The sequence below is a fragment of the Theropithecus gelada genome, unplaced genomic scaffold, assembly GCF_003255815.1.
Source record: "Theropithecus gelada isolate Dixy unplaced genomic scaffold, Tgel_1.0 HiC_scaffold_125, whole genome shotgun sequence".
NCBI classification, from domain to species: Eukaryota; Metazoa; Chordata; class Mammalia; order Primates; family Cercopithecidae; genus Theropithecus; species Theropithecus gelada.
In genome coordinates, this window is record NW_020254112.1 from 1 (window position 1) to 10,604 (window position 10,604).

General features: G+C 51.6%; 1 protein-coding gene across 1 annotated transcript; it reads right to left on the bottom strand.

Moving 5' to 3' along the window:
* Positions 1 to 5: 5 nt before the first annotated feature.
* On the bottom strand, positions 6 to 7,245 carry CTRC (chymotrypsin C; the record flags this gene model as incomplete). Its single annotated transcript, XM_025373670.1, has 7 exons — positions 6 to 62; positions 910 to 1,055; positions 2,121 to 2,257; positions 3,100 to 3,225; positions 5,074 to 5,171; positions 5,273 to 5,364; positions 7,180 to 7,245. Coding segments are annotated over 7 exons (722 nt in total), but the record flags the coding sequence as incomplete, so codon positions are not given.
* Positions 7,246 to 10,604: the final 3,359 nt, after the last annotated feature.

Consider the following 10,604-nt stretch of genomic DNA (forward strand, 5'->3'; position numbering starts at 1 on the left):
ATGCCAAACACCTCCCAGGAACCGTTCTCCAGCTGGCAGTTCAGTGGACCACCGGAGTCCCCCTGCACCAGACCGGGAGGGCATCAGCCACCAGACCCCCGAGAGGCAGGCTTGGGAAGCAGGGCTGGGTTGGGGTGGGGGATGTGGGTTGGTTTCTCAGCCTTAGTTAGTAGACAGTTTTGGCCTCAGACTTCCCATGGTGAGGGAGGCAGAGGAAGTGTGGTTTGGGGCTGCCTTGGCCTTGTTCTAGGAGGCCCTGGGGTGTCGGACTAGCTCTTGGTTTGCTGTGTGATCTTGGGATGATGTTACGCCTCTCCGTGCCTCAGTTTCCCTAGCTGTTCAGGTCTTCTTGTCTAAGACTCTGTGAGCTACTCAGAGCAGTGAGGATGCTGGCAGCTGTGCCAGAGGCCTGGGAAGGTGAGGAAGGAGGGCGAGAATGGGGAAAGGGTTGTGTGTATGAAAACAGAACATTCCCTGATTATCTTAGATGTTTTGTGGTTCTGGTCTCCCTGGACTGGTGGAGCAAATGGCATGGAGGAGCATGTGTAGAGACTTCAGTGAAGCCTCTTCTGCATCCTTTAAACTCATTTAATCCTAACCCTGTGAAGTGGTTACTGTGACTCCATTTTATAGACGGAAAAACTGAGGTCAGAGGTTCAACAGCCTTCCCAAGGTTCCGCAGCTCATAAATGGTGGGACTGGGGCTTGAACTCAGATACTCATGCTCAATGCTCATGCTCTCACCACAGTGCTGGAGGGGTGATGATGGACTTACCCCGAGCCTGCTGGGCCCAGCCAGGGCTCGCTCAGTCTCCTCCCCGGGGAACGGTTTAGTCCATTGCACCCCCCTTTGCCCATGTCCACTTGGCCACTTAGAGTAGGGACAAGGTGCAGAACCTAGTCACTCACACTGCAGGCTGAGATGATGCCATCGCCCCCAGCACACACCATGGTTTCCGTCACCATGAAGCCCCACCAGTCAATCCTGGAGCACGTGGCGTGATCCACCACATGCTGCAGGCCCTGCTGCAGCTCATCAGCAATGGGGCCGTTGGCTGGGGAGAGAGTGAGCAGTGACCAGGGAGGCAGCCGGGCACCCCAGCCCAGCCCAGCCCCGCCCCTCCCCAGGCCTTCACGGAGCAGAGGCCTGGGACGGGACCCAGAGGAGCGCCAGCTGAGATGCTGTGCAGACCACACAGCTGCCCTTCATCAAGAGGCAAGCCCAGGTCCCAGAGGGCCAGGAGCAGGCTGCCAGCAGAAGGAAGCTATAGTGTTAAGTTGTCTTTAAATTGGATTGAAATTAAATTGGATAAAATGGGGGTTTAGTTGTCAATCATGTGTCTTTGCTGTCACACATTAAAAAGCCTTTCTTATTCCAAGATTTTCTTTTTTTCTTTCCTCCTTTTTTTTTTTTTTTTTTTTTTTTTTTGATACAAGGTCTCACTCTGTTGCTCAGGCTGGAGTGCAGTGGCAAGATCACAGCTCACTGCAGCCTCAAACCCCTGGGCTCAAGTGATCCTCTCGCCTCAGCCTCCTGAGTAGTTTGGGACTACAGGTACACACCACCATAAACTGCTATTTTAAAAAATTGGTTTTTTTTGTAGAGGCAGTGTCTCACCATGTTGCCCAGGCTGGTCTTGAACTCCTGGCCTCAAGCGATCGTTCATCCTCGGCTTCCTAAAATGAGGCATTACAGGTGTAAGCCGCCAAACCTGGCCTCTCTCCCAGACTTTTCTAAATAGCGATCTGCACTTTCTTCTAAGTATCTCACAGTTTCATGATTTGCATTTACCTTTTAGTTCCTCTGGGATCTATTTGGGCATATTATATGGTAGATGTCATCCCCCACCCCTAAATGCTTTATTTTCGTTTATTTATGCTACACTTACTATGTGCCAAGTGCTGTTCTGAGCACTTGACAAATTCTAATTCGTCTAAACCTTACCACATCTCTCAGAGACTCTTGTTAGTGTCTGTCACATGGTATGTGCTTAGTAAATACTAGCTGTTATTGCTACAAAGTTTACAAAGACATGAAAATGTGAAGGCAGAAAGGGAAAGTGGGTGGCATGCTGCTTCCTTCAGGAAGGCTCTCGGGATTTGCCAGGGACGATACTCACTCCAGAGGCGGCCCCAGCCAGTGACATAGCAGGGGTAGTCGTTGGGGAGCAGGGAGTCCTTCTCTGGCAGGCAGGCCACCTGGATGGTGTCACTCAGCTCCACGTGCTCTGCAAGCTTGATGAGGGCAATGTCGTTGCTGGAATCCAAAGTGGAGAGGGTGAGTGGGCAGGAGGACCCTGGCCCCACAAGTCCAGGTTAAGGGGCTCGGGCTGTGAGTTGGGAGTCGGGCCCAGGGTGCTCAGGGGTCCTGCACAAACTTCCTGACTGCCAGCTGCTTCTTGACCTTCGAGGATATTGGGACGAACGATTCACCATCTAACATGATCACCTGCCCTGTTGACGGCTTCTTCTCACATGTCATCACCTCGGGAAAGGGTTAACAGAGGGAGGTGGGGGTGGAAGTGTTCGAAACCACTGCTGGCTGTGTGCCCATTGAAACAGAGGCTATAGCAAGTTGCGAACTCTAATGCCAAAGATGGCACTTGCAGATGCCAGTTTTAATATGTTCATGTTACAGGCATAAAAGCTGGCCGCCTCAGACACACCTGGTTTGATTCCTGGTTCTGCTACAAAGTGGGCTGTGTGACCTGGGACACATTTCTTAACCTCTCTGAGCCTCGGTTCTTTGTCCAGGGCTGTTGTGAGGATTACATAACAGATGGCACATAAAGTATCTATTGCAATGTGGGCATACAGTAGGCACTCAATAAAGGTGAGCCCTGGCCCAGCCTCTGGAGAGAGACTGTGGGGGGCCTTCCTTGTGCACCTTCCTGGGAGTCTTGGCCAATGAGGGGGATACGAGGGGTATTTGTCTCCACTCAGCATTTTGTCATTTTGTGTAAGAGAGTCATTCGCTGGCTGTCCAGGGTGAGGATGGGGTGTGAGGTGTGGGTTGCGACAGGCTCTGCGGCTCTGTCTTGGGGACCCCTCCTTCCACACTGCCCCCAGCGGCTGTGGGATGGGCAGTTTGTCACTCACAGTACTAGTAAGGAGATCCAGTTCTCGTGGACATAGATGGTGTCCACACCCACAATCAGGGATCCTTCCTCATCTTCCACTTCCAGGTTGTGCTTTCCCAGGGCCACACGGTAGATCCGGTTGTTGCTGGGCAGAGGAAGGGGACCAGGTCAGGGTGGCCCCTGGTCCTGCCAGCCAGAGGGATAGAGAGGAAGCTTGGGGCTTTGGTGGGACTCATTTGAGGGCAAGAGAGTGTCCCCATTGTCCTTTCCCAGGGTGACGGGAAAGGGCCTAGGACTTGGGGTCAAGGGACTTGGGTTCATGTTGTGAGCTTGCTGCTCCTGGCTGTGTAGCCTCGTGCCTCAGTTCCCTCATCTGTAAGGGGAAGGCAATACTGGAACATACTCCCAGGGCGGCTGTGAGAATAAACTCATCCAAGCTTCCACCGCTCTTGCCTGCACAGTTGCAGCATCCACCTAACTGCCCCTCACTTGTATGCTGGCCTGCTCCTGTCTATTCCGAACCCAGCAGTGTGGGTTTAAAAATATCTCAGGCCAGGTGCAATGGCTCACGCCTGTAATCCCAGCACTTTGGGAAGCTGAGACCTGAGGATTGCTTGAGGCCAGGAGTTTGAGACCAGCCTGGGCTACATGGCAAATCCCCATCTCTACAAAAAACAGAAAACTTGCGGTGAGGTTTGGGCTTCTAAGTTAAAAAACAAACAAACAAAAAAACAAGAAGAAAAATTAGCTGGGAATGCCTGGTGGTGTGTGCTTATTGACCCAGGAGGGGTCTTATATATTCAGGAGGCTGAGGTGGGAGGATCGCTTGAGCTCAGGAGGTCCAGGCTACAGTGAGCCATGAAGGCGCCACTAAATGAGACTCTGTCTCTATCAAAAAAAAAAATTATATATGAAATATATAAAATGAAATATATTGCAATATATATTTTTAATAAAATATATGAAAAATATTTTATGGAATATATAAAAATATGTCAGCCCACAACTCTCCTTTGCTCAGAAACCCTTCCAAGGGCTCCCTCTTACTCAGGGTCAAAGCCAAGGTCCTGACAGTGACCTGCACTTATTTCCTCTCTAGCTCCCCTCCTCCCACGCTCCTCTAGCGCACGCTGCCCCTGCCGCACCGGCTTCCTCGTTAGTTCTCAGCCACACCGACAGGTCTCTTCTCCAAGCCTCTGCGTGGCTGTTCCCTCCACCTGGAACACCCCCCTCCTAGACCCATGATTTCCTCCCTCACTTCCTCCAGGCCTTTGCCCAGATAACCCCCTCTTAGCTCTCTGAAATGTCCCAAATATTTGCCAAATATCGCCCTTTCAGCTCTTCCCTTGGCCATCCCTTTAAAAATAGAACCCCTCATTCTGTTTTTCCTCTTCTGACCTTATTTTTATTTATTTTTATTTTTTTTGAGATGGAGTCTTGCTCTCTTGCCCAGGCTGGATACATGGTCGTCATCTCGGCTCACTGCAACCTCCGCCTCCTGGGATCAAGCGATTCTCCTACCTCAGCCTCCCAAGTAGCTGGGATTACAGGTGCCCGCCACCACACCTGGCTAATTTTGTATTTTAAGTAGAGATGGGGTTTTACTATCTTGGCCAGTCTGGTCTTGAACTCCTGCCACCAGCCTCGGCCTCCCAGAGTGCTATGATTACAGGTGTGAGCCACTGCACCTGGCCAATACCTTATTATTATTATTTCTTTAAAATCACCCGAGATGTAATATCTTGTTTAACTGTCTGCCGCTCTGCCTGCCACAAGAATATCAGCTTCCCGAGAGCACAGACTTTGTCTTCACTGCTGGTTCCTGGCACACAATAGATGCACAATAAATACTTGACTGAGTAAATGAGCTACTGGGTGTGAGTAGCTTCTGTAGCCCAGCGCCTGGAGTGTGGAGAAGCTGCTCAGTAAAAGCAGAGTATCAGGCTCCCGCCCATGGGTGATGGCCAGGTCTCAGGGTACCATCCCCGCACACCTGATGCAGTGGGCGGCAGTGAGGACAAAGTTCCTGGCGATCAAGGTCCCGCCGCACGTGTGCCACCACCTGTTATTCTCGAGGTACTGGAGGGAGATCTGCAGGAGGGTGGGGAGGGCTGTGTGTCAACCCGCGGGTCCCTGGGACCCTCACCCCACCAGCCTCTCTATCTCTACCTCCCAGCCCCACACAGGCTTACCTGCCAGGGCCAGCTGTGGGGCTGGGCAGTCTCTCCTCCTACCACACGGACGGATAGGCTGGGCGGGAAGCTGGGCACCCCGCAGCTGGAGGCTGGGGAGACAGGAGGCCAGGAGAGCCGGTGAGTGGGGCTGGCCGCCCACGGGGAAAGGGGTGGGAGGGTGGGCAGGTGGAAGGAGCACAGATTTGAGGCTGGGCAGACACAGGGTTGATACTTTACTGTGTGACGGGGGGAAGTCACCCAGGTTTCTAGGCCTCGTTTTCCCTTTCTGTGAAATGTAAGAATCACACTAACCCGGTGAGTTTGTCCTGAGGACTGAATCAGACAACACATAGAAAAGAAAGCATTTGGCTGGGCGCGGTGGTTCACACCTGTAATCCCAGCACTTTGGGAGGTCAAGGCAGGCAGATCCCTTGAGGTCAGGAGTTTGAGACCAGCCTGGCCAACATGGCGAAACCATGTTTCTACTAAAAATATAAAAATTAGCCAGGCGTGGTGGCACCTGCCTGTAACCCCAGCCACTTAGGAGACTGAGGCAGGAGAATCTCTTGAGCCCGGGAAACAGAGGTTGCAGTGAGCTGAGATCGTGCAGCGCACTGCAGCCTGGGTGGCAAGAGCAAAACTCCATCTCAAAAAAAAAAAAAAAAAAAATGTGACTGGCATATGTGCGAGTGCCTGGTACACCTGTATTCTTCTGTCTCTTTTTAGTCCCCTGCATCATGGTGTGTGTGTGAGAGAGCACGGAGTCCACTGTTACAGCTGGGAAGATGTGTGGAGCGGTCAAGAACACACAGCAGTACTGTTCCGCGAGAGAGACGTGGACTCAAATTCTGCCTCTTCCACTAACCTGCCATGTGATGTCAGACAAGATACTAGTTGCACTGAACCTCGATGTCCTCATCTGTAATATGGGACTATTAATAGACCCTACCTCTTTTTCTTTTTCTTTTCTTTTGTTTTCTTTTTTTTTTTTTTTTGAGATGGAGTTTCACTCTTGTTGCCCAGGCTGGAGTTTGATGGCACGATGTCGGCTCACTGCTCCTCCTCCTCCTGGGTTCAAGCGATTCTCCTGCCTCAGCCTCCTGAGTAGCTGGGATTACAGGTGCCCACCACCACGCCTGGCTAATTTTTGTATTTTTTGTATTTTTAGTAGAGACAGGGTTTCACCATGTTGGCCTGGCTGGTCTGGAACTCCTGATCTCAAGTGATCCACCCACCTCGGCCTCCCAAAGTGCTGGGATTACAGGCGAGAGCCACCGTGCCTGGCAATAGACCCTACCTCTTAAGGTTGTTTTGAGGATCGAATTGGCTCCTACATGTAAGGGTCCCAGCACAGCACCTGGCACATAGTAAATACACAGAAAACAGGAGCTGCTATTATTACTGTTGTTGTTGTTGTTAGCTGGAAGGACTCTTCATTAAATGCTCTCCTTTGCCAAAAAAGCCAGTGAGATCTAGAGAGGTGAAATGACTTTTCCAGGCCCTACAAAGAAGAAGTGACATTTAAGCCAAGTCCCTGGGCTCCTAATCTGGGAAAACACCACCAAAATGATGGAATGGAGAATCCCCAAGGGAGAGAGGGTGCTGGGAAAGGCAGGTCCCGATGGTCCCTGGGGTGAACCCAGGATGAGGCATCTCGTGTCCCTGACGCTATGTGCTGCTTTCCACACCTCGTTTCTAACTGGGGACACGTCAGATCATCTTCCCTGTTCTGCAGATGTGGAAACAGAGTTGCTAGGCAGGCTGTGGCTTGTCTGACACACAGCTGGTTGGTAGCATCCGAACCCACAGGAGACCCCAAAGTGTCTTCCCTGGAGAGCAGAGGCCCCCCATCCCCATCCTGTCCTTGCCCTGGAGGCCAGCCTGAGCTCACAGCCTGCTGGCTGCAGCCCCACCCCACTGCTTACCACAGGCCAAGAGTGCAGCGAGGACAGTGATGCCCAATGTGGTTGGATGCTCAGGACTGGCTGACCCTCAGGATGGGCTGGGCACACTTATAGGCAACAGCAGGTGAGTCACCTGGTCAAGGCCAAACTGCCCCTTGGAGAGAAACCTGCTCTGATAAGGCCCCTTCCCCGACCTTGGGTGGTTACTGTTTAATTTGGGCGGGAGATGGGGCTCAGATCTGAGGGCCCAAAGCACTGAGTGACAGAAGTTCCGTCAGAGCCTCCGGTGTTTGGGGTTGGCCATCCCTTGGAACATGTGGTTTGATCCATTCGCCCCAAGGCCTGGCCTCAGCCGGGTTGGTTAGATTCTGTTCCTTTTCCCCTCTACTCATACTGAGCTCCCCTTGAAGGTCATTTTCTGAGCTGGGCCTACTGGCCACCTTAGGAATTATTTCCTGAGAGAAAAGTTCAGAGCACTAGGCACCCCACCATTCATAATGGTGATCTGGGGGTGAAGGAGGATTCTAACTTACACTTTACATTTTTTTTTTTTTTTTTGAGAGTCTCGCTCTGTGGCCCAGGCTGGAGAGCAGTGGCGTGATCTCAGCTTACTGCAATCTCCACCCCTCCCGAGTAGCTGGGATGATAGATGCCACCACCATGCCCGGCTAATTTTTGTATTTTTAGTATAGACTGGACTTCCCCATGTTGGCCAGGCTGTTTTTCTTTTCTTTTTTTTCTTTTGAGAGTCTCTCTCTCTGTCGCCCAGACTGGAGTGCAGTGGTGCGATCTTGGCTCACTGCAACCTCTGCCTCCCAGGTTCAAGCAATTCTCCTGCCTTAGTCTCCTGAGTAGCTGGGACCAGTGCCACTGACCTGGCTAATTTTTGTTCCTTTTGTAGGGACAGGATTTCACCATGTTGGCCAGGCTGGTCTCGAACTCCTGACCTCAAGTGATCCACTCACCTCGGTCTCCCAAAGTGCTGGGATTACAGGCATGAGCCACCATGCCTGGCCTCTAACTTACACATTTTTACGCAGCTTAAATTCTTTTTTAAAACAAATATATGTTACTTTGGTAATATAAAAATCAATAGGTTGAATGTTTTAAGAAAGATACACAGACAAAGAGTGGGAATGTGCACTGGGGGCTCTGTTCACTGTGGTGACCTCAGTCCTGGGGTGTCTGGGGATTTCAGGCTGTGGGGAATTTTCTGTTTCATTTTGGAGTTTGGTCGTGCATGATACAGGTTTATCAGTGGCTACTGCCCAGTCTGCTTCAGACCCAGGGCTTTTGGTTGCCAAGCCTTGCAAAGTGTCATTCTAGCCTAGAGACTGGGAACATAAGCAGAGACATGGCTTGAGCTAGGTGACAGGTCCTGGAAATCAACAGGGTGTGAAGGCGGGAGGCAAGATACCTGGTTTCCACCTCAGTCAGTGACAGAATGGATGACCCAGACCCTGAGCAACCTCTTTGAGCCTCAGTTTCTCTGATGTCCCTTGAGCAACCTGGGAAGATGAATTAACTGGGCTTCTCCTCATAGGAGCTCATCAATTTATACTCAGAGATACAGCAACTTCTTAGCACGCATCTCAGCTGTGTATACATGCCCGTGGATTCACAAGTATACATGAACAGGCGACATACACACATGCACACACACACATATGCCACACACACATGCACACACACACGCACACACAATGCACACACACGCAAACACATGCACACACACGCACACATGCACACACACATGCACACACATGCTCCTCCGTTACCACAAATATGCACACGCCAATGACATAATACATATAAAGCATTCGGTTATGTGTAGAGTCAAGCAGAGCCATGGGCCACGCATTCAAACACGTACACAAACATAGAAATGGCCGAATGGATTGATGATGAGGTGGCAGGTGAAGAGAGCTATTGTTAGCTTTCTGAAGGTTCACAGAGGAACTGACCTTTTTTGGAGGGAGGTTGCTGGCTGCTCAGCTATACGGAAACTTGCTTGTTTTGAGACATCTACAGGGAGGGGTCTTTTATGTAAGGCGGCACCAACCAGGGGTTTCACCATGTTGACCAGGCTGGTCTCGAACTCCTGACCTCAAGTGATCCATCCCCCTTGGTCTCCCAAAGTGCTGGGATTATAGGTGTGAGCCACTACGCCTGGCCTAATTCACATATTTAAAGAAGTGACTGTTTGCCGGGGCTGTGAGTCACTGACATACCGAATACCCAAAAAACATCATTCACTCATTCATTCCTCCCACATTCACTGAGCAACTACTGTGTGCAGGCCCCATGACAGGATTGGGTACACAGAGATAATAAGACCCGTTCAGCTGTGGGGAGCTTCCTGCTGGACAGGGTGAGTGGTCCTTGGAGATAGTCTCCCTTGGAGAGATGGGCCAGGGCGTGGAGTTCTGGGTGAGAAGAGACTGGTTCTGGTGGGGGTCTGATGGGGGCAGGCGGGGAAAGGATTCCTTCTGTATGGAATCCATGTGCCAAATGAGTCTGAGGCCTCGAGGCTGAGAGAATGCCAGGATCCACCCCCATCCCACTGCTGAACCCTGGGATTTTCAGGGCCTGGAGTGGGGTCTCCCAGGACCCAGGACTTCAAAGTCCTTGAGCCACTTGGGGCCAGACTGTGCTGGAAAAATAACCAGGGCCGACTTGGCAGAGGCAGCTGGAAAGGGGTGGGGGATGTGGTCAGGTGGTGCCCTAGGGCCTCAGAAGGAGCAATGCCAAGGTGGGGGTGGGGCGGGGTAAGAGCCTGAGAGAAGAGGCAGGTGTCACTGATGGGGCTGGGATTTTGTGGCCGCTGGGACAGGACTGTCGTGTGGCAGCTGTTACATCTCGGGTGAGGCCCACTAAGGGGCTAGCTGAGGGGCTGGCAGGGGTTCTCCTCCAAACCAGATGGAAGCACTGGGGGTTAGGGATGTGGGGTCCAGTGAGGGGTTGGCGTTCATCGAGGGGTTAACAGTTCCGAGAGAGAGGCTGGGGGGTTCCATGGGGATTTGGAGCTGGGACTCAATGCAGGGAGGCTTAATGAGAGGAGGGAACCTGGGAGGTTTTTTTTGTTTGTTTGTTTGTTTTGTTTTTTTTTTTAAGTGACAGGGTCTTGCTCTGTCTCTCAGGCTGGAGTGCAGTGGTGCGATCATAGCTCACTGCAGCCTTGAACTTCTGGGCTTAAGTGATCCTCCTCCTGAGCCTCCTGCGTAGCTGCCCAGCTAGTTGTTTTACATTTTTTTTCTAGAGATGAGGTCTCGCTATGTTGCCCAGGCTAGTCTTGAACTACTGGACTCAAGTGATCCTTCTACCTCAGCCTCCAAAAGTGCTGTGATTACAGGCATGAGACACTGTACCCAGCCTTGGGGGGGTTTAAGGAGTCCTCTCTCTGGGTGCTGGGATCACTCCAGGTCCCTTTCCGCCTCAACTTCCTT